Below are 23,919 nucleotides of genomic sequence, written 5' to 3'. Positions count from 1 at the left end.
GTATAGCCTAAGAAAATCGGGATTTATTGAAACACATGTGGCTAATGTAATTCCATGTAACCCAGGATGCCGTGAGTTCTACTTCACCTGGGCTTTACAGTCCGATTCCGGAACCCAGCTCATTCTCTATTGATAGTTCAGGTCGATCGCTTCAGGCTCAAGTTTTCTATAAATTGCTTACTTTTATGTGAATTCTCGTGACGTAGCCCGTGCGCTTTTTAAAATTATTTGTGCAAGAAAAATTTTAGACTCGTGGACGACCCGATTATCGATTTCTAACCGGCCAGGATGGAGAAGTTCGAGTGCAAGCCAGAGCCGGTGGAAAGGAAGGAGAAGCCGGTGGAAGAGCTAATGGACTGGGATGCCTACTACAAGAACCGCGGATTGGTCAGCACCCGATTGGGCAGCAGCAAAGCGGACTATATGCACTGCTCCACCTACCAGGAGAAGGGTAATGCCCAGGAGAAGGACAAGAAGGGAAAGGGAGCGTGCTGCTGCTCCTCCTGTCCGGTTCGGAACCGGGAAGAGGTATACCAGCCCAGGTGCCCGGCTCCCGGCCAGAAGGGCAAGCCCAACAGGGATTACATGCGCTGCTTTGCCGCCAAACTGATTGTTCAGAAGCTCAACATGCCCGGCAGGGATTTCGAGTGCCAGGATAAGCTGCAGGTTAAGGCAAACGTGTGCCGCGGGTGCAAGATCTGCCTCGGTTACAGCAGCATCAATGTCAACTGTCTTCCACTGAATCCGGACAAGACATTCCAGATGGAAGCCGAGTGCCTGCAGAGGCAGCTGGCCGAAGGCATAAACATTTCCGTGGTCTACCTGCGCAAGGAGATCGGTAAGTGTGGAGAAGAGGACCTCCGACACGTAAGCAAATCACTTACATAATCCTCTCCAGCACGAGGCTGCTACTTTCCACCTGCGGCGGTGGTCAGTCGCATGATCAACGATTTTGACGAGATCGTGCACGACGCGAATGTGGAGCTGACCTGCAAGGGATGCACCGTCGGCATAATGAACATCCGCTTCGCCATGCAGATGCGCTGCCAGACCCTCAAAGAGTAAGTAACGCCACCAGGACCTGATCCTCGAGCAGCCTGAATGCGATAGCACCTGAACTTCAATAGAGATGCGGTCGATGGACGATTGGCGGGCGGCCAGGAGCGGGGGTGTTTTCCGAACATAAATGTGGATCTACAGGACCTCTCCTTCATGTCCACCTCTTCTATTGATCCGTGTGTGGGTTTCATGCCCAGTGATACGGAGGTAGCGCAGGATTCCCCTTCTTGCAGTGACGATAAGCCCCAGGATTTTGTTCAATGTCAGGTGAAACAAGAAACCCATTGTTTCTGATTATTTCTAAATGGTTTTCCTTAGGATTCCCCACCTCGCCTGATCGACATGGCGGGTCCTTATCCCGTGTACTCCTGTCCTAACGTGGACGACGGTTGTGTGTCCTTCGAGCCTCCGGTGGGTCCTGCCACTCAGTTCTCCTCCTGCCAAAAGAACGTTCTAGGTGAGGGAAATGCGAACCGCCTGTGCCAGAAGCTTTCCTCGCCAAGACTTCGACAGATGCACATCAGCAACACCCGATCCTGCGTCCTTTGCGGCGAGGATGTCTCCTGGTTACCCAAGGTTGCCGCCTGTCCTTGCTGTGGCTATAAACCAGTGCCGGAGTTCAAGGAGCGACCCTACGACGAGCAGGCCACTGCCCAACAGATTCTGCTGGACCATCTGGAAAATCCCGTGGAGAATCTGAGCTTTGATATGGGATCGGTCGAAGGCTGTTCGGCCGATGAAGAACATGGTGTTCCTGAACCCACCTCGGAGGCCTTTGAAGCAATAGTGAAGGACTACCAGCTTCTGAGGCGCAGCATTCGCGAGTCCAACACCAAAGCCACCCAGTCGGCCACCAAAAATCCCACTGCTCAAGAAGGTCCACCACAGCCGCAAGATTTGGCCAAGGTATTTACGGAGCTGAGGGATCTGTTCAATGTTAAAGCCGCGGATGAGAACCAGAAGATCCAGGACATCTGCGCGGAGGCCTGTGTCCTTGCGAAGTCGCACAAAAAGAGCAAGAAACGTCCTCCATCGCCGGAAAGGACAAAGGCTGGCAAGGCGGAGCCTGTGGAGGATGCCTGCGAAACACCGCGGAAGACGAAGAAGCGTCGCCCGAAGGTCAAACATCCCTATAAGTCGAGGTACTACTCAATGTATCGCCCCACGGAGAGGCCCAAGGAAAATGTGGCTATCCCGGATGCAGGCAAAAAAGTTCCCAGCCACATGGGTTGGCTGTGGACCGCTCATCCACTAGCCAACAAGCCAGGCTGGCGACCCGGAGCCATTCGACGCTCCATTCGTGGTCTAATGAGTTACTTTCTTAAGGACTTTCCCGTGGATAACATTCCGGTGTCAAAGTACATGTCGTACTATAAGCATAAGATGTTGCCGCAGTCTCCACCGGGTGAGAAGGCGGAGGACTTGGTGCAGGTTCCCACGCTGCACATAGAAAAGAAGAACGATGTGTACACCATTACCCTGCGTCCTCTCAAGGATGCCAAGACGCTCGCTCGCTCTGCCAATCCCTACGTGAAAATGAAGCCCGTTCAATTCCGGATCGTGAAGAACCCGCTGCTAAAGGAAATTCGAGATTTGAAGCGCTGCCTCAAGGGAATGGGATTCAGCAAGTGCTCTTGCCACAAACCCCTGATGGCCTGCTACTGCCGCAGTTTCGTGGACAAAAAGCGGCTGCTGTACCACGTCCGGAGGGAGTGCGAGCGCCGGAAGATAGATTCCTGCGAGGATGAACTCGTTCTAACGGACACCTCCGACAGCGAGGATGAGTTCGACTTTGGGGTCACTCCGCCGGCGGGCTTAATGCGTCCTGAGCGACTGAAGAGCTCCCATGTGAAGCACACCGAGACGCAGTACAACGAGAGTGACTGGGTCAATCCGAGCCTATATCCCCATATGCCCGACGCCACAGTCCAGTACGAGAGCTGTGTGATGGGTGAGCGGGAGAAGCCTTTCAATTGGATCTATGGAAAGGGCGTCATCCAGGAGGAGCCCAAGCCGCCCAAGATGAGGAACATTCCAAAGAAGCCCAAGAAGAAGAAGCCGGTCCCCGGTCGCGTTGCTGGTGGTTTCTCGGGACAGGATCAGCAGGATTCCTGTATCTACAGCCGTGTCAACAACACCACCATCCAAACTAGGGACCGGGTGATAAGGCCCAAATGTAGTCCGCCGAACTACAGCACCGACTCGGAACTTCCACTGACTGGCGACCACATGCGCCTCCTGGATCAGGCCGCCTATCCACCCACAGCTCCTCAGCGCCAGCAGCCTTGGTCCCGGGAAATGGCCAATGAGCGGAAGCGGCAGAAGGTTAAGCGGAGAACGAAGAAGTTGGTCCGGTTCGACCCCACCCTCGGACCGCACTCCTCCGACAGTTCCATCCACTGATTTCATCAATCAGGGTCGCCTATGCATTCACATCGCACCCCCATATCATCATACCATTTTAGCCTAGCCATGTTCCGTTTAAAGTCAACAACCGCTTAAAATTATAAGTTTTAACAAAATTACAATTACCGTGTTTTCTTGATGATAGTTCTGACCTAAGGAGGATACTTTGAATATTTAATCAAATATCAATTCAACCAGCTAAATGATAAGTTGAACGCGTGAAAAATGTGCTAGTTTATATAGTAGTCTCAAACCACTAATCATATGTGCTATAATTACTTTAAATGTGCTTATCTAACCTTAACCCACCTGAATTCAACCCATGATTATTTCAGAGATCATATCTTTTCTATGATTACTCGAGGTCATTACTCCAACGCTAGTTTGTTTATCTAACCTTAACACTTTAACGCATTTACCATTCGAAGGGGGCTATTGCTCAATTTTGATCTGTTTACCCAACCTTCGTCGCTCTGCAAGTGACATAACTGCAGCCCGTGAGATCACTTCGCGGAATATGCAAATTTTCCGGGCCATAGTCGACCACAAATGTCTTTCTAATAAGGAGAGTTTATCTACGATTGCCAGAGCACTGAGAAAAATGTACATAACTAATTTTCTGCTTTCATAGAATGGGTAGTATAATATAGGTATATATTTTTCTGTGTGTCGCTTTCGTTGTGGACGGTTGCACCCGCTGTATCAAAAGCACCATCTGCTCGAATTCAAACTTGTTGAATCACTTCTTTAAGTGATGCTTTCTTTTCTTATCCTCGGCGAATCAGTTATCGTTATCCAATCGATCGTTGGCCATTTGACATCGCAAATTCGCCTACTATTTGGGCCCACGAAGCGTTGAAGACGGGCCTCCGTCTTACACTATGGTTTTCCGACTAAATGAATATCATATCTTGATTGCCGGAGCGTGGGGCATGTAATTCTCCGACTCCATGGAGCTTACAAAGCGAGTTCCGAGTTTCGGGGTGACAATCATACGAATTCCAGCCGCTGGAGCGACAGCATGTGCTTGGCGCGGATCTTACATGTGCTGGGTATAATGGCCCTCTTTTCACAACTGGGTTTCTTCGGAGAAAGTGTTGGTAGGAGCGATGTGAGCTATGGGGAGTTTTACGGCAATGCCAGTGCCAGAATGCTTCGATTCCGAGACTTTGAACCTCGCCAGCAAAGCGGACGAATGGACGTGGAACTCGACCTGGATGCGGAGGAAAAGGATGGACAGGATCGCGAGGGTCGTGGCTTCCATTTCCATGCCAGCGGCGAGGATGTGAGTGTGGAATTGGAGTTTATCGTTCCCTTCCTCAAAGTTCCTGTGAAGAGGAGCATGAACATGGCTCGAGATGCTATCCAGAACATACTGAATCTACGAACTGGTGCTCTAGTGAACACAGCAGTTGTTGTGGCCGCTGGAGCAGTCATAGCTGGTGTAGTTCGATTACTTATAGCTCCACTGGTGATCACCTCGCTGGGTAATGGGTATGGCTACAAAACCCATCCAGACAGAAGCAGTAAGTCTATGCAGTATAAATCTCTTAGTGGGTCCAACTATACATGGTTTTTCTGGAATAGTGCGCCGGCTGACTGATGTGGTAGAGTCCCAACTGGAGAAGCACAACATCGACATGTCCGTATGTGTACAGCGAATGATCTGTCAGTATCTGCAGCAAAACCTATCATCCGGGTATGCCAGGGCGCTGAATGTTTTGACCAGGTAACTAAGAGTTTGATTTCCGAATTTAGCAATATGTTATTCCATTTAGTCTTTCCAGCTCCTCGTGGTTGCATTCTGTCGTCGATGGAACTGCAGTCTTCCATGCCATCCAATCAGCTAGAAGAAGTCGCAGTTGTACTCATACATATCGAAGTTGCAAATGGCCCAATCGGCTAAATTGGAAGTCCTGGGAAATACCAAAGGTTCTCAGATTTAGTAATGGATAGTGGGATAGTAACATCGAATGTTCCAAAAACCTTGTTATATTTATTTATTTATTTAAAAAGAGATTCAAACATTAGTATTCTTAAGTTATTGTAAGACAGAGCTTTTCAATAAAAAGAGCCATCAAAAATATGACACCAGCTCCAATGTTTTCTTATGTAATGGAAATGCCAGAAAATTAGATTAATTTCTGCCACTTCTTCGCCAATTAGAGAAGGTAGCTATGCTATCTTCCGCTTTCATCTGGCCGACACTTCCTCAAGCTAATCGTTTTCGCACCTCCATTCCTGCTATGTCACACAGCCCACTTTCTTGTATTTTGTTTCCAAGACATGGGTGGAAACTGGAGTTACAGTCAAAAATTATAGCAATCAAGAGCCAGCCAAGCGGGAATTACACTGAACAACATTTTATGACACCTGCGTCAAAGAATAGACGAAGATTAGACGAAGTACTCAGCAACTACTCACCTTTACCTAAAAATCCACGTAGAAATGAATTTAGATTTTCTACCTAAATATATTTTACATGTAGTGAACACCTTGATAAATTGATGAAATGGGATATTTTTGCTCAGTGCACATTTAATCCAGCCAAGCAAATCGGCTGTGGTGGATGAGAAGTCTTTTGGTGACACTACCTGGGAAATTGATTCAAATGTTCATCGACAACGCACCCGGACGGATCTCGCAGCGGAAAAATGAAGCTATTGTACCTGACATGTGCCCTCCTGGCGAGCTGTGCCGTCATTTGGGCCGCCAGTGGGGAGGAGGAATCGGAACAGGAGGAAGGACCGGAGAAGCTAGCCAAGCAGCACGGATCAAGGCCTCATCCTGGACAAGGATTCAAACTGATATCCTTCGATGCAGTGGGAAAACACATAGCCTTGGGTCTGGATTATCTAGTGCCCTTTCTGGAGGTGCCTGTCAAGCGAAAGCGGAATGCTCCACCGAAGGTAATGCTCCGTTTGAGAAATCATTGTGAAGAGAGAAATTTTCCATTTTCATTTCTCCTCCTCACAGCCTTTAGTTGTAGTGAATTCCGCTGCTGTTGTTAGTTGCGGCCTCGTGGTGGCCGGTGGAGTCCTGGTGGGTCACCTCATTCGGAGTTTGGGACTGGAGGCCATCACTGGAGACGATCAACGACCTATTTTCGGTAATTCTTCCACACATAAACCAAAGTCTTCGGAGGAAGAGGGTTCGTCTTCTACGCCAGCACCTACAAATTCTACAAATGCCACGGCAAGGGGACTATTCGATGACAACCTTAGTTTTTCTGGGATACTTGACAACTTTAAGCTGATTTACCGCAATGAAACTGGAGACCGAGTGGGTATGTTTAGCTATCGTATCTCATTCGGGGAGCAATCCTATTTATATTATTTTTAATTAGCTACCACTCTTCCTAACATTCTGGGTATGATTGAGTGCACCTTTCTCAAGAACGACGTGGATCTGACCGTCTGTCTGCTGAAATCCATATGTACTTTGACCCACAATGCTGGTGAAAAAGTAAGGAAGGGTGAGGCTTCGGACTTCGAGCACCTGCTGGATGGAGCCACCAAATGGTCCTGGCTGTTGGCCTGGTTGGATCAGTCCGCTTTTCGAGACGCCATCGAAGCAGGAAAGGCGAACTTGCCCCATCAATGCGCCATCAAATACCCGGAATGCAAATGGGTAGCTCCTGAGGAGCAAATTATGGAGTTGTTGCGTAACAATGTCCAGTTCAAATAACGTGTTATTTTATTTATTGTACCAATTATTCATTCTTCATAATGTTTAGTACGTTTGTGTATCTACAAATATTTCCATATTATACAAAAACTCTACAGCGTTAATAAACTGTCCGTGGTTTGTGTCTCTGATAAGCGGCGGGGCGAATTAAACGTCAACGGCGAATTCAATTGTAAATTCGGGTTCATCCCCTTAAATTCTGCAAAAAACAATACAAGTTCCTCCCAAGTTCATAAAAGGATCACAGATTTATGCATGCAACTTTCATCGAAATGAATTCTATATTTATTTTGCCAATTAATGTTAAAACAAGTTTAGAAACACTGAACATTGATTGAATTTGGATTTAAGCAAGCAAACAGTTTGTTTTGTATGATGCGCCTTAAACAGAATTATAACTAATTTACATAAAGAACTGGTAATCAGGAATAAGAAATCCACAAGTGTTTGAAAATGTTTGAAACAAAGTAATTTTATAGAAATGCTCAAAGTATATCCTGAAGTTTAGATCAACTGAATCGGGTACAATTTTCATTTAGTTCAATTAATTAATGTTAAAAATATTATAATAACTACAATTATTCATTGTAGCTCTTGAAAACATTGAAATTAAAACCTTAAACTTAATATTACATTACTATATTTTTTTTTGTTTTTTTCTTGTTTTTTTTTTTTTAATATTTATTGTAAAACATGTTCAAAAACTTTTTTTGTTGTCACAGCATTTTTGCTTGAAAGTTATAAAACAGAATACAACCATCACCAAAAAACTTGTTTGAGCCTTCCAGCAAAAAACTATGAACATTTTTCAACGGTATTTTCTCCTTGTAATCTAAAGGTTTATCATTATTTTTCGACTGGTTTTCCACCTCCTCTGCTATTTTGCTCCTCATCCATATGTTGTGTAAACGGTTTGCATATAGAAAAACATTAAGACTAAATTACATACGTGTATATTCTTCTGTTCTAGGCAGTTAACATGGCTACAAAACTATTCAAGTGTGATTAACCCTTCCTGTTTGTAAATGTGTCGGTTAGCATGGGGTCGGGGCCAGGGTCAGGGTCAGGGGTCAAGTGTTGGATCATCGTCGGGGGGAAATGGTTGGTGGGGATGGGTCCTGTCAGGTTGTCAAGTTGGTTGTGCGGGGTCCTACTTTCACGCAAGGCTCAAAATCAATCTTTTGGTTAGCTTCCTTCTCGATGCTCAGTTTAATTTCAATGTTTTCTCTCGTCCTCCGCCAAAAAATGCCTCATATCAAATGCAGTGCATGCTAAGGTACTGAATCTAGGCGATTTCTGGCCAACCCAGGACCTGCTCCAACTGGTTGTCGCTGAACTCGAAGCCACCCTCGCCCATGATGTAGTCGTCGTTGACCAGGTCCATCATCGCCGGCGTGTGCAGCAGGGGATTGCTGCTGTCCAGGAAGGAAATGGAAGTCTTCCTGCTGGGGGCGTTACTGCCGCTTCCGCATCCTTCGAGCTCCTCCTCTACCGACTTCTGGGTCACTGGAGTCTCCACGTCCAAAGCCGGTGGTGCAGATTCAGCCTGATTAGTGCTAGTGGAGCTTGAGGTCAACCTCTTACGCGGTGACCCCGATGCCCCGTCCACCATGCTGTTCTCATCGATGCCACTGTCGCTGGAGGCATCCGTGTCGCAGGCTGTCAAGCCGGGGGGCACCGAGTCATCAAGGGAAAGCACTGACCCGGTCTCGACGTCACCTCTACTGGAATCTGAGCCTCCGAAGACTGGAGACAGCTGGAAGTTGGTGCCACTGATCAGCGGGTTGTGGTGATAGTCCCGCAGCACCGAAGACGTGGAGGTGTGACAGTGCAGGGGCAAACCATATTTGTCCAGTGGAGTTGGCTGCTCCAGGGAGTTGTCGTCATCGATTATCATTGCTTCGGAATCGTCATCCTGTTTTGTGGGGCAGAAAAGGAGAACAAGAAAAAGAAAAATCCAAATTAGCACAGTTTTTAGTAAACAAGGTCAAATATTAAAGCACAAATTTAACATATTTCTTTAAGGGAAGCACTCCACTTTTCTTTAAGTACACAAGGATTATTATACATTTGCTTTTGTTAATGGATCGATTTTCTTAATGGCCCTACTTAACCCTTACTTATTGGTATTCATAACTAATAGCTTACAATTGAAATTACACTTATACCTTAAGTACCACAATCTGGGCTTAAATTAATTTAAATTAACCGATTTGCTGCTAAGTTACTCCCCACTTCCCCCATCAATTGAATCCCTAGAGAACGCAACTTTCGACTGTGTTTTTCGTGGCTATTCATATGCAAATTTCGGCCTATTAACTTGATGAGACCTGCAGAGAAATTTTCATACCTTGACAGTAAAGCGAAAATCGAGCGGAAAAACAGAGCTAAGTCGGAGCATGAAGATGCTCAAAGTCACTCGTTTAAAGAAGCCCCCCAGAAGTCCCTGTGGAAAAGCCACGGGAAAGCGGGCAACAGCATGAAGCTCTCAGGCAGTGAAAAGCCAGGCCGCAAAGTCCACCCCACTCTGGGCCGTGGAACCCGCAATAAATCATATTTTAATGATGGTTGGGAATGGGTCCTGCTGCTCGCGATGAAACAGAATCCAGCGGCGGGACATTATTATGCTCTGGATTTCAGATTGACACAAAGAACGCCCCCACTTGCGCTTTAAGAGCCACCAGTCCGTGCCCATTTCCATTCCCGCCAGTCTGATTGCCAAGAAGTGGGGAATATATCAATTTCGACCGCTGCCAAGCTGCCGCCTGCATTTCACATACAGTGAAAGTAACATATCAACATCGGATTCTGAAGTACATTAATAAATGTCGATGTAAAGTTTGAACTGTATTCATTTAAAGCATGCAGTGTAGCCATAACACCAAAAAGTAGGTTCTTATTTAACGAAATCAATATTGTCAATGCAGACTTTGACAACGGCCGTGACGAAGATAAAGTTGAAAAAAATTACCCGGACGGGTGTGACTGGACATCAGTCGTTAAGGGTTCACGTGCAGTCCATTGAACTGCACTCCTTCCCTCTGTTTGCCAAGCTTTCATCTCGTATTGCTAGTCTTCGATTGCAGCTAGTGCTAATTGCAGCAATTACGGGCTGAAAGCGAAAGTGCTGTAAGTTGAGCGATGGGTAAACAATATATGGGACAAAGAAAGTGAAAGTCGGTGCCATGACATCTGTGCCAGCAGAAACCCGCTCCCGAGGGCACATCATCGAAGGCGATGGGGCAACACCCAATAACATTTTCCCCGCCCACGGCCGACAGGGCGTATGCGTAACGAAATGATGAGAAACTCCAGTGGCACGCGCACTGCCCCCCAGGACATCGCCGGTGGCGAGTGTAGGAGCCGTGCAATAGGCCCATTGTTTGATATATTGTGTGGCATGCCTGCCAGAACTCGGCCATTGGTCTAATATGCTCTAATAAATTATTAAAGTCAATTGGTGCCACGGAAAAGGCGAAAACTATTAGATAAAGACGGCATTGTCCTGGCATTGCGTTGGTAAAGGTTTCCGGAAATGCCAGGGCATTACGATAATTGCCATTCCTCCGCCGCTCCATCACTTTGATGTCTCAGACAGCAGCTTTGGGCCGACTTTATGGCGGATTTCGCCATTTCCCCAGTGTTATGCTGAGCTGGCTTGGCAGGACTCTGCGCCTTTAAAGCCGCCTAATTGGATTCTCTTTTTTTATGGCATCGCATTTCATCGACGCCTCGTTGCGTACGTGCCACGCCCACTCTGCGGCCCACGAAAGTCCAATAGAAAAACAAAAGCAATTAAAGCGAAACTTTGCTTTCACTTCGGCCGCGTGTTGCTGCCAAGTTTCTGCAGAAAAATCTGCTGTCACCGCACAATAAAAAGGGAAAAGTAGGCAGCAAAAGTACTGTAACATTTTCAAGAACTCGACTCTTGTTGCGTAACGCAACGCAATGGAAAACTCCTGGGAATACGGTCGAAAGGATTGCCCACTTATTTGCCAGGCCGCCATAACGAGGTGAAATTGAAATTGAAAACTGGGCCCGAAATCAATAAGCAATAAACTTGAATAACTCATGCAGCCATCTCGTTCAGGGAGACAACGTGGCGTATAAGTAATGCAATTGTCGCCAGGCATATTTCCCAAATAGGCGGTGGTCTTTCCTTTAGAATTTAATTTAGCACAGCGCTCGTGTGTGTGGAAAATTCGTCATTTATTTAGGGGCCAACGGAGCGAAAAATTTAAATTTGGCCAGAAAGTAAAACGAAAATCTCGAGATAAGAGGCAGAAAGTTATCCGTGTGTTTAGATGTGCTCGGCATACTCGAGCGTTTTGACTCGAGGAGACAAGACAATAAGGAATTCAATTCCAGAGACGGCGCAAGTTTGGGCAACTTGATTAGCTGGCAGCATCATTTATTCCAATCAAAAGATTTTAATAAATTGCCAGTCAGTGGGGCGACTGGCAAGCACACAATGCTGAATGGAGATTAATCAATTCCCAGGCCGGCCTGTCAATACAAATATGCTCGAGGGCCAATGTATGCACATAAATCGAAGCGAAAAGTTGTAAGCATCGACATCGCCCATTCCTCAGCAAACTTTTCCAAAGAAAACACAGGCGCCGCGCTTTTCTCCGAGGTAATTTTCCCTTATCTGCTGCATAGGTTGGTTTGCTGGAGGTTCGGCTTTATTGTTTATTGGATTTACTAAAATATTTATTAAAAGTTTATTAAAATACTTTATAATCCAGATATCATATCATATGCCATATCGTATCGTACTACATTCGCTTGTATATGTATAAGTTGCTTGACATCTTGTATATATATAATATATATTTATGTATATAGGTGTATATATGTATAATATTGCATACTTTGCGGCGTTTACACACTAGTTTGCCTTACACGAGTCTAATTCAAGGCTAGTTTTCAAATTACGCTAACATCTTGTGGAACTGGAGGTATTCTCGGTGTCGTCTGTGTGGTGTTCGTGTGGGATAGGGTGTTATATGGGATACGGTTTCGGGTTTTGGCCTTCACCTAAAGAGCTTAGTCTGGGTGAACAAACACAAACACTCACGGGTAATTGTTGCAAGTTAACCGGAGGAGGCTGAAGCGATTTGTTGGCATGGCAAAAGGAGGCAAATGCTCCGTGAAAACGACTCGTCATTTGTTGTCGCCACTCTGACAAATGAGTCCTGGAACAAAGGTTACACTTGTAGATAGAACTTTGTGACCTGTTGATCCCGGCAGTCATAACACAATTTTGCATAACGCCAGAGCCAATTAATCAGAGCCAAATGAGAGTGGGAACTTCAAATTAACTGCCTGGATAGAGGGAATCCCAACCAGGAGCATTAATCAAGTTCAGCCAGCCGCCAAATCAATTGCAACGCACACAAAGTGCGTGTCACCTCGACTTCTTCGTTTTGAGTTATGATGAGTTGGCCAAAACGGGAGCTACTCGTTCGGTAAACGGATATGTCAGAGTGTATAGTATTATTATGTGCTAGCCCGAAATTACAGCTAATAAAGTTGCACAATAAATCTGTATCTTAGTGTTGTTGTTTGCTGAGGTGACTCACAAAATTTCACTAAATTTACTTTACTTTCGTTACTTTACTGAAGCTTTTCTCCGAGGTATTCGACGCACATAGGTAGGCTATAAAATTACACAACATTTAGTTAGTTTACTTTAAGTTACTTGCTCTAGACATGCGCTAGTTTTAATTTAGTTAGTTTAAGCTTAGGGGGCTCTCTAGTTAATTCTTTGCTATAAATGCGAGACACACACAACAAGAATGGGAGGTAGTAAAAAACGCTCGTTATCAAAGGGTCGCACAACATTCACTAGGGTGTATTGAACTATCAAAAGTCGGAATAGGCATATGTTTAGGATAGGTATATGTATGTATATTTTAGTTAATGTTATATGTATACACGAGGTATGTAAGTAAACGCCGATCGGGGCCCTTGGATTGACCCCGAACGACCTACACGATCGTACTTATGCATGTACTGAGGTATATGTGGTATATTTGTGGTATTGTATGTACTTTCTGTTCGATTCTCGTTCTTGAATTTGCACTCCGTCGCGATAAAGCTACCCATCTACCCATCTACCCATCTATCCAACTCGCCATCTCGATTCCCTCCGATTTCCTGTCCATCTCTCGTCTGTCATACGTAACGCGAAAAATTGCAACAAAATGTGATGATTGGGATCCGTGATCTTCTACTACAAAGTCGTATTGTTATTGTTATCGTTAATCGATCTGAATTTGACTTGCGCGGGCTTAGTAATACTATTTCGATATCGTAGCTAAATATTAGGCAGCTTACTGGCTAGGCTAGGCTAGGCTGCTCCCCATGCTCGGCGCCTATAGTTAAGTTTAGTTAAAGCCACATCGATTAATTTGAGAGTTCTCCTATCTTACTAGCTTACTTGCTTACTAGCTTGGTAGCTACTGGTGTTTGCTCCGTTCCATGTCCTATGTACATCCCTGCTTAGATCTATGTATAAGGTCCGCGCTATGTGTATATAATTTTTCAGAGTTTTCGGCTCGCAGTCTTTTCGGGCTATAATTATTTTACTCAAGTATTCGCATGACCCCAGTTCGGAGCTCTGACTAAATGATTATCGAGAGGAATATATGCTAAGTTCTCTGGTATTTGTCTAGTTAATATCTCGAGGATTGCTTGTCAATTTGCTAACAGTAAAATTTCCTAGTAGGGCGCCTTCCGTGTGCTTTTCGATTTTGGCCTTCGTTCCATTGAGGTTGCTATTTGGTATTTTGCTATTTAGCTTGTTCACACATGAACACGAATATATTTAAAGACTTACAATTTTGGGCTCCGTTCATATCTTATGTAAATGAATCGAGAGCGATAAATTATATTTAGGATTTTGTTATCTAAGGCGACATGGGTGCATTGCTCAAAAACATGTGCACACCACATGAGTCAGTCACTTGAGATCGTTCCCCGCCTCCTAAAATAGTCCCTTAGTGGGAGACCACAGATAAGGTCCTCGCCGCTCAAGATAGGCAGATGTGCCCGAGCGTGGGACCTCGATAAGGCAGGGACTATTTACTTAGGCCTCTGCGTAGGCCATTTACTTTAAGATGCGATTCTCATGTCACCTATTTAAACCGAAGATATTTCCAAATAAAAGCAGTTTCTTACAAAAACTCAACGAGTAAAGTCTTCTTATTTGGGATTTTACATTTGGTCAATCGAGCCTTTAATCGACTCTGCAGTTTCCCCCTACCAAAGGTAAGGAACTCAGAGAAAGGCCAGCTCCTTTAAGCATCTTACAGCTAAAGGTAGCAAAAATAAGTGACTCTTGTTTCCCCCTACCAAAGGTAAGGAACAGAGTATAAATATAAAAAGCAAAAAGATACAAAAGAATCTTTTATGTTTTAAAACAAGCACCTTATAGTCTATAGCTAAAGGTTGCTTTGTGTACCATTATAAATTGTGGTAAGGCGTGCTTGAGGCCATACATCAGCAATTGTGAAATTAAAAAGTGCATAACAAAAGTGCCTTATAAATGCTCTAATAGCATTAAATCAGCTCATAAATAGAGTGCAGTGTATATGCCATAAGAGCATAAATTAAATAAAAAGTGCCTGAAAACAGTGCCTTATAAATGCTCTAATAGCATTAAATCAGCTCATAAATAGAGTGCAGTGTATATGCCAAAAGAGCATAAATGCCGAAATAAATGGCTAAAAAACAAAAAATCTGACTGGACTACAAAAATAATAAAACGTGCCAAATAAAAAAAAAAAAATCATCTTTAAACATCGACGGAGCCTTAAAGAAGAGAAGGAAGTCAAATTCAAAGGAGCCTCTACCAGCAGCAGAAGCAGCAACAACAGCAGCAGCAGAAGCAGCAACAGCAGTAGCAACAGCAGCAACAACAGCAGCAACAGCAGCAGCAACAACAACGACATCAGCTAAGTCAAAACAAGAATTTTCTGTTTATCCAAACACACATATATATATAAATACATATAAAATACATATACACGTACTATATATATTAAGAAATTACAAAAAATTTTCAAAATGATGTCAGAAAAGACTATTCAATTCCTTAAGAAGCAGTCCGAAATTATTTTGGAAATTAGAAAGTTGGAAGTAAAACCAACATTAACAGATGTAGAAATTCTAAAATTAAATGAGCTTCAAAAATGTTTCATTGCTAATCATAGCAATTTGTTAAAGATCGGCGTTGTCGATCATGAATATTTTAACGCGAAGCAGTATGATTTAATAATGATGGTGTTAGAAAAAATTAAAAATAAAAATGAAAAAATTAAGGGCGAGTCGGTAGAAAACACTTTCCCTAAATCAAACACTGTCCCTAAATCAAACCCTCCCCCTACATTAAACCTTGAAATGTGTGGTCACCCTGAAAAAGAGGGTATAGCACAAAACAACGCTTTAAAAGTAGAGCAGGCATTTCGAAATAATGTTGGCCAATTTCGAGTATATCTAGAAGATACGTCTAAACTAATAGACAGTAGTCCAGATTTCCTTAAAATAAGGAAAAATAAAATTGAATTTTTATGGCATAAAATAGATAACCTGATTGAACAGGTGAATAGTCATTTTGAGAGCTCGCTATTCGAAGAAGAAATTAGCGAACTTGAATTTGACAAACAAAATATTCTTACAGCCATTAATAGTCGACTCAGTGGCACAATAAATAAAGCTGAAATGTCGACGGTTGTTAAGGCGGAGGAGTTACCAACCCTGCCTAAAATACAGATTCCCACTTTCTTTGGTGATTCCAAAGAATGGGATCTTTTTAATGAACTCTTTACAGAGCTCATACATGTGAGAGAGGATCTCAGTCCTTCTCTCAAATTTAATTATCTAAAGTCAGCATTAAAAGGAGAAGCCAGAAATGTGGTTACTCATTTACTGCTCGGCTCTGGAGAAAATTATGAAGCCACTTGGGAGTTTTTGACCAAGCGATATGAGAATAAAAGAAACATATTCTCAGATCATATGAATAGGCTTATGGATATGCCAAATTTAAATTTAGAATCCAATAAGCAAATAAAGACATTTATTGACACGATTAACGAGTCAATTTATATTATAAAATTAAAGGCACAATTACCAGAAGATGTGGATGCAATTTTCGCTCACATAATTCTTCGGAAATTCAATAAAGAATCACTCAATTTATATGAAAGCCATGTTAAAAAGACAAAAGAAATACAGGCACTTTCTGATGTCATGGACTTTTTAGAGCAAAGGCTCAATTCTATATCATCATTCTCACAGGAAGTAAAACCTGTAAAGAAAATGATTAATAATAACAAGAATAAAAATTATAGTGACAATTGTGCATATTGCAAACTACCAGGGCATTATTTAATTCAATGCCATAAATTTAAAATAATGAATCCAGCAGAACGGTCTGACTGGGTAAGAAAAAATGGGATTTGCCTAAGATGTCTGAGGCATCCGTTTGGTAAAAAATGTATAAGCGAGCAGCTTTGTTCGACTTGTCGTAAACCTCACCACACGTTACTTCACTTTGCAGGTCATAATCCAGAAAAAGTGAATACGTGTAGAACAACAGGTCAAGCCTTGTTGGCCACGGCCTTGATTCAAGTAAAGTCGAAGTATGGAGGCTTTGAACAATTAAGAGCATTGATTGATAGTGGCTCTCAAAGCACAATTATTTCAGAAGAGTCTGCACAGATTCTAAAATTGAAAAAATTTCGGTCTCATACTGAAATAAGTGGAGTATCTTCCACAGGAACGTGCATCTCCAAGCACAAAGCAGTTATTTCGATAAGAAATTCTCCGAAAAATTTAGAAATTGAAGCAATTATTCTCCCAAAACTTATGAAGGCACTTCCAGTCAACACGATTAATGTTGATCAGAAAAAATGGAAGAACTTTAAATTAGCCGACCCCGATTTTAATAAACCGGGTCGCATTGATCTAATCATTGGAGCAGACGTATATACTCACATTCTGCAAAATGGAGTTATAAAAATAGACGGTCTCCTTGGGCAAAAAACTGATTTCGGGTGGATAGTTTCTGGATGTAAAAAATCCAAAGGAAAAGAAACCATTGTAGCCACAACAATAGAAATAAAAGAGTTAGATCGCTACTGGGAAGTGGAAGAAGAAGAAAAAGATGATATCGAGTCTGAAATCTGTGAAAATAAATTTATCAAAACGACAAAAAAAGATTCAGATGGGCGATACATTGTGTCAATTCCATTCAAGGAGGATGTCACCTTAGGAGATTCAAAGAAACAAGCGATAGCTCGTTACATGAATCTGGAGAAAAAACTAAAAAGAAATGAAAAACTTAAGGTTGACTACACTAAATTCATGAATGAATACATGGATTTAGGACACATGATTGAAGTGAGTGATGAAGGCAAATATTTTTTACCGCACCAGGCAGTGATTAGAGATTCAAGCCTTACGACCAAATTGAGAGTAGTTTTTGATGCTTCAGCAAAAACTACGAATAACAAAAGTTTGAACGACATAATGTGGGTTGGGCCACGAGTTCAAAAAGATATTTTTGACATTATTATTAAATGGAGAAAATGGGAATTTGTTGTTTCGGCAGACATTGAAAAGATGTACCGACAAATTAAAATAGATAATAATGATCAAAAATATCAATATATTTTATGGAGAAATTCTCCAAAAGAAAAAATTAAAACATATAAATTAACCACAGTCACTTACGGAACTGCATCTGCACCATATTTGGCTACCAGGGTTCTGGTAGATATTGCAGATAAATGTAAAAACCAAGTTATTAGTGCAATAATTAGGAATGATTTCTATATGGATGACCTAATGACTGGAGCTGATTCGGTAGAAGAAGCTAATAAATTAATAACATTAATTCTCCATGAATTGCAGAAAGTTGGATTCAACTTAAGGAAATGGATTTCCAACAATTCCAAAATATTAACCACTGTGGAGGACACAGGGGACAATAAGGTTCTCAATATTATCGAAAATGAATGTGTTAAAACTTTAGGACTAAAATGGGAACCTCAAAATGATTTATTTAAGTTCAGCGTAAATTGTAATGATGAATCAAAAAATATAAATAAGCGCGTTGTGTTATCAACGCTAGCAAAAATATTTGATCCGTTAGGATGGTTGGCACCAGTCACGGTTTCAGGAAAACTTTTTATTCAAAAACTTTGGATAAATAAAAGTGAATGGGATCAGGAATTATCCATAGAAGATAAAAATTATTGGGAAAAATATAAAGAAAATTTATTATTGTTAGAGAATATTCGAATCCCAAGGTGGATTAATTCAAACAGTTCTTCAGTCATTCAGATTCACGGATTTGCGGACGCCTCCGAAAAAGCATATGCTGCAGTAGTCTATGCTAAAGTAGGACCTCATGTTAATATAATAGCTAGCAAAAGTAGAGTCAACCCTATAAAAAATAGGAAGACAATTCCCAAACTCGAGCTGTGTGCAGCTCACCTGCTTAGTGAATTAATCCAAAGACTAAAAGGATCAATTGACAATATAATGGAGATCTATGCTTGGAGTGATTCCACGATTACCTTAGCATGGATTAACAGTGGTCAAAGTAAGATCAAATTTATAAAAAGAAGAACGGATGACATTCGGAAATTAAAAAATACTGAATGGAATCATGTTAAGTCAGAGGATAATCCAGCAGATTTAGCATCCAGGGGAGTGGATTCTAACCAGTTGATCAACTGTGATTTTTGGTGGAAAGGTCCGAAATGGCTAGCAGACCCAAAAGAACTTTGGCCTCGGCAGCAGTCTGTAGAAGAACCTGTCTTAATAAATACGGTATTAAATGACAAAATAGATGATCCTATTTACGAATTAATAGAAAGGTATTCCAGTATAGAAAAACTTATACGTATAATAGCATACATAAATAGATTCGTGCAGATGAAAACAAGAAATAAAGCCTATTCATCAATTATTTCAGTAAAGGAGATAAGAATAGCGGAAACAGTTGTTATTAAGAAACAACAAGAATACCAGTTTAGGCAAGAGATAAAGTGCCTTAAAATCAAAAAGGAAATCAAGACAAATAATAAAATATTGTCATTGAATCCATTTTTGGACAAGGATGGGGTTCTAAGAGTTGGAGGAAGATTGCAAAATTCCAATGCAGAATTTAATGTTAAACATCCAATCATTTTAGAAAAATGCCACCTAACAAGCTTATTAATAAAAAATGCTCATAAGGAAACATTGCATGGAGGGATAAACCTAATGCGAAACTATATCCAAAGAAAGTATTGGATTTTCGGGTTGAAAAATTCGTTGAAAAAGTATTTAAGAGAATGTGTAACGTGTGCAAGGTATAAACAAAATACAGCTCAGCAAATAATGGGTAACTTGCCAAAATATAGAGTGACGATGACATTCCCGTTTCTTAATACTGGAATAGATTACGCAGGTCCTTATTATGTTAAATGTTCAAAAAATCGTGGCCAAAAAACATTTAAAGGATACGTTGCTGTATTCGTTTGCATGGCCACCAAAGCCATACACTTAGAAATGGTAAGCGATCTAACTTCAGACGCATTTTTAGCAGCACTCAGAAGATTTATTGCTAGACGGGGAAAATGTTCCAATATCTATTCAGACAACGGAACAAATTTTGTAGGAGCTGCAAGAAAATTAGATCAAGAGTTATTTAATGCAATACAAGAAAATATAACGATTGCAGCGCAGCTTGAAAAGGACAGGATTGATTGGCATTTTATTCCCCCGGCAGGACCTCACTTCGGAGGTATTTGGGAAGCTGGAGTTAAGTCAATGAAATACCATTTAAAGCGTATAATCGGCGACACTATTTTGACTTACGAAGAAATGTCAACTCTTTTATGTCAAATAGAAGCATGCTTAAATTCAAGGCCATTATACACTATAGTTAGTGAGAAGGACCAACAAGAAGTTTTAACACCAGGTCATTTTTTAATTGGAAGACCACCTTTAGAAATAGTCGAACCAATGGAAGATGAAAAAATCGGAAATTTGGATAGGTGGAGACTTATCCAAAAAATGAAGAAAGATTTCTGGGTTAAGTGGAAAAGTGAATATTTGCATACGCTCCAGCAAAGGAATAAATGGAAAAAGGAAATTCCTAATATAGAAGAAGGGCAAATAGTTTTATTGAAGGATGAGAATTGTCATCCTGCAAGATGGCCTTTAGGAAAGGTGGAAAAGGTGCATAAGGGGAATGATGATAAGGTCCGAGTGGCTAAAGTAAAGATGCAGGAAGGATATATCACTAGACCCATTACTAAAATTTGTCCCTTGGAAGGAATAAAGTCTGTTGACAAAAATGAGGCTGACCAAGAGCCAAAAAGACGAACTAGAGCGACATCGGGAATGTCCAAGATCGGAATCATTATGGCAATTAAATAAGAGAATATGCAAAGGAAGTTGGCCCTGGAATTCAGCGAATGATAATGCATGTGAGATTCAGCCTCTAAAGCCAGATAAAGCGGCGAACTGCATCTATAAAACAGTAGTCGACTCTAAAAGTTACTGGGTAGAGTTAGAAAAGAAAAGTAGTTGGTTGTTTAAGGTTCCTGCGAATTCAAAAGTCCGTCTGCAATGTACTGGCTCTCAAATTGAATTGTTTGATTTGCCTCAGCAAGGAGTTTTAAGCATTGCGCCATATTGTACGGCAAGAACCGACGATAAAATTCTAGTTGCCCACCATAACATTCAGTCCGAAAGTGAAGAATTATTATCAACACCTTATATAGGAGAAGTTAGTGAAGTGCCGAAGATTATTTGGGATCCGCTGAAACTATCAATATTAAATCATACTGAGGAATTTGAACGATTGAATAATGAAATTAAATTTATGAAAGAGAACCATCAAAAATTGAAAGATTTACATTTCCATCATATTTCCGGACATGCTGGTTTAATTATTGCTTTAATACTAATGATAGTATTAATAATATATTTCATACGGAAATGTGCTGTGCAACAAAGAATGCAAGCAATAACCCTTGCAGGTCCGTTGCCAGTACTATAAATATCAATAGTAAATAAACAATAAAATAATATAACAAATAAAAATATACAGTCCACTATATCGTTATTTAATAGAAAATGTACTTCTACATAGAAAAAGCAAAATGTTTAAAATAAGTTAATTGAGTACAAATTGTTGAATTAAAAATAATATAAACCATAATTGTAATCCAATAAAATTAAAAGCCAGAAAAACTAGGCCCATTGAAATCTTAGTTGCAAAATAAATGAACATATATCAAATAAATACAGTCCACTACTGTTATAAATGCAACTAATATACTAATGTACATCTCAGCTTTGCTGGCCCTTTGGCAGAATGTTCACACATGAACACGAATATATTTAAAGACTTACAATTTTGGGCTCCGTTCATATCTTATGTAAATGAATCGAGAGCGATAAATTATATTTAGGATTTTGTTATCTAAGGCGACATGGGTGCATTGCTCAAAAACATGTGCACACCACATGAGTCAGTCACTTGAGATCGTTCCCCGCCTCCTAAAATAGTCCCTTAGTGGGAGACCACAGATAAGGTCCTCGCCGCTCAAGATAGGCAGATGTGCCCGAGCGTGGGACCTCGATAAGGCAGGGACTATTTACTTAGGCCTCTGCGTAGGCCATTTACTTTAAGATGCGATTCTCATGTCACCTATTTAAACCGAAGATATTTCCAAATAAAAGCAGTTTCTTACAAAAACTCAACGAGTAAAGTCTTCTTATTTGGGATTTTACAAGCTAGTTAGCTAATTTGCTAATTTGCTAGTTTGCTAGTTTGCTAGCTTGCTATTTTGCTATTTTGATGGCTGATCCGGAGGTAGTTTCGGTTTCAGTTTCAGTTGTTCGATTTGCCACACGAGGTAGATGCGGTTACGATCTGATCTATCTGGCGATTTCTCCTATGAATTGTTCTATTTAGCCGGAGAAGCTCTTTTTCTGGACAAACACAAAACACAAGTAACAAAGCAAATAAGGCAAATGAGGATAGGAAGGGAAGTCCTGAGTAGGGGCAAATATTTGGCCACGTACACACATGTGTCGCCCGAGCATAATGCAAATTGGGTCCGCTCCTCCGCTTCCGGAGAAGCTGCAGCCAATTACCGAAGCGCCGGAGTCGGAGGCGGGCGATTCATTAATGCAGGGACTACGGAAAAGTGCCAGCCGTGACGCAGGATGTTCGCCCAGAGTGGGAAGCTCGTGTAGGCCATAAAAGCAGCCGGGTAGTGAGCCCAAACCCGGGGGTTTGCTTTTTCAGTACATAAGAGACACGTGCCGCGAAACAAAAGAGCGGCGAGTCCGGGTAAAAGAGAGAACATGGAGCGGAGAAAGTGAAAGTCTGAGTGAGAGTGAAAGTGGCAGAAGAGCGTCAGCTGTGCGCAGCGGAAAGGAAAGTGAAACAAGGATAAAGGCAAAGGATAGATCCGGATGGTTGGGTGGACTACCCAGCGAGTTGGAGGTGCAAAATCAATACGAATGGGAAAAGCCCAAGCTCAAGCTAGAATGCGTCACGCGCTGCCTCCGGGTCTTATCGGAATGCCAAAGGATGTGGGTATCCTGCGCCAAAGGACTCCAATACCCACTCGATGGCCCGACTAAAGCAGTGTCAATAGTGGGAGCCTTGGCATTTTAAATTCGGGGCTAGTTGCGTGTAAATTTGTTTGCCTTCCATAGCTTTGTACATATATAGAGCTGTGTATTTGCCAGCTGGATATTTATGATTTCGGTGTCATATTGCCGTCGATGTGCGTCAGTCACGCCATAGAGAAAGTCTCAGAAAGTTAATTAAGCTACCAGGCGACACAATGAGGAATTGGTTGGGATACGTATGGTTGGTCGTTCATATGGAACATCCCCGCTGCGTGTATGTAGGTCAGTACGCGGGGGAAAATCAATAGGCTTTTAGGGTTTTTAATTATTCAAGGGCCCCAAAATGTACAAAATCATAGGGAAATCAAAAGAAACACAGCTTTGGATAATGTTTTTTGGCTTTTCTTCGGTTTGGAAAATGACTCTTCTTCTCGTTCGTTTATATGTATTTAAAGCTAATAAAAACAAAACAAAGGAACTACAAACTAAATTAAAATGACAACTAATAAGAAACGAAAGCTCCTGCCAGGTTAAAGCTTCAGTGGCGACCCGAGGTTTGTTCTATATACGCACTATATCTTTACAGCTAACTCTAGGTATATCTCTATATCTATAAGATGTGTGTGCTGCGCGATTGAAAACGCCGACAGCACGAGGATTGTTATTTAATTGCTAGTAGTTGCTCTATGTATATGTGTTGTGTTTTGTTATTTAGTTTTGACTTTTAACTAGATTAGTAGGTCTAGCTTAAAGTGGATTCTTCTCTTAACCTTTCTCTAGGGATATCCATTTCTCGAGTTTTTTTCTTTTTTTTTTTTTTGTACCTTCAGCGCTCGAATTTGAGTTTTCAATTTTGCTACTTTTCGTTCACAAATTTTGACAATTTACATGTGTTCCGCATGTGCTGCTGCGTGGTGCTCAATACTCATCAACAAAAAGGCCAAAAATGAACTCGAAATCAAACGCGTTCTGTCTTTCAATCATATCGTTTATATCCGCATTCCTGCACTGCTGCTACTTCTTTTTGCTCAGTCAAAGCTTACACATCTAACAAATTGCTCGAATAAGTTAACAGAAATCATAGGGATAAGGTCTAGAACATAAACCTGATGA

General features: G+C 41.8%; 5 protein-coding genes across 6 annotated transcripts in view; 4 read left to right on the top strand and 1 right to left on the bottom strand.

Moving 5' to 3' along the window:
* The first annotated feature begins 110 nt into the window (after positions 1-110).
* Positions 111-3,587, top strand: LOC6612819. The gene is made up of 4 exons (XM_032722450.1): positions 111-838; positions 899-1,061; positions 1,128-1,326; positions 1,378-3,587. Exons 1-4 carry the CDS (start codon positions 289-291, stop codon positions 3,460-3,462), a joined length of 2,997 nt encoding a protein of 998 aa, XP_032578341.1. The 5' UTR covers positions 111-288; the 3' UTR covers positions 3,463-3,587.
* Positions 3,588-4,486: 899 nt separating this feature from the next.
* On the top strand, positions 4,487-5,438 carry LOC116801782. The gene is made up of 3 exons (XM_032723264.1): positions 4,487-4,991; positions 5,053-5,194; positions 5,253-5,438. Exons 1-3 carry the CDS (start codon positions 4,487-4,489, stop codon positions 5,419-5,421), a joined length of 816 nt encoding a protein of 271 aa, XP_032579155.1. The 3' UTR covers positions 5,422-5,438.
* A 676-nt stretch (positions 5,439-6,114) lies between these two features.
* LOC6612818 lies at positions 6,115-7,318 on the top strand. Its single transcript, XM_032723267.1, has 3 exons — positions 6,115-6,374; positions 6,442-6,751; positions 6,812-7,318. The coding sequence occupies exons 1-3, from the start codon at positions 6,120-6,122 to the stop codon at positions 7,150-7,152; spliced, it is 906 nt and encodes a 301-aa protein (XP_032579158.1). The 5' UTR covers positions 6,115-6,119; the 3' UTR covers positions 7,153-7,318.
* An 82-nt stretch (positions 7,319-7,400) lies between these two features.
* The window catches only part of LOC6612816 (protein similar), a 70,237-nt gene continuing 53,718 nt past the window's right edge, over positions 7,401-23,919 (bottom strand). The window contains exon 12 of one of the 2 annotated variants that reach the window (XM_032723262.1): positions 7,401-9,067. In XM_032723262.1, coding sequence (XP_032579153.1) covers positions 8,438-9,067 — 630 coding nt within the window. In that variant the 3' untranslated portion in view covers positions 7,401-8,437. The remainder of the gene's footprint in view (positions 9,068-23,919) is intronic. The other variant, XM_032723263.1, reaches the window with a different exon arrangement.
* Positions 15,156-21,261, top strand: LOC116801781. The gene is made up of 2 exons (XM_032723261.1): positions 15,156-20,095; positions 20,946-21,261. The coding sequence occupies exons 1-2, from the start codon at positions 15,226-15,228 to the stop codon at positions 21,215-21,217; spliced, it is 5,142 nt and encodes a 1,713-aa protein (XP_032579152.1). The 5' UTR covers positions 15,156-15,225; the 3' UTR covers positions 21,218-21,261.

The sequence above is a fragment of the Drosophila sechellia genome, chromosome 3R, assembly GCF_004382195.2.
Source record: "Drosophila sechellia strain sech25 chromosome 3R, ASM438219v1, whole genome shotgun sequence".
NCBI classification, from domain to species: domain Eukaryota; kingdom Metazoa; phylum Arthropoda; class Insecta; order Diptera; family Drosophilidae; genus Drosophila; species Drosophila sechellia.
This window is presented reverse-complemented; position numbering and strand designations above follow the sequence as displayed.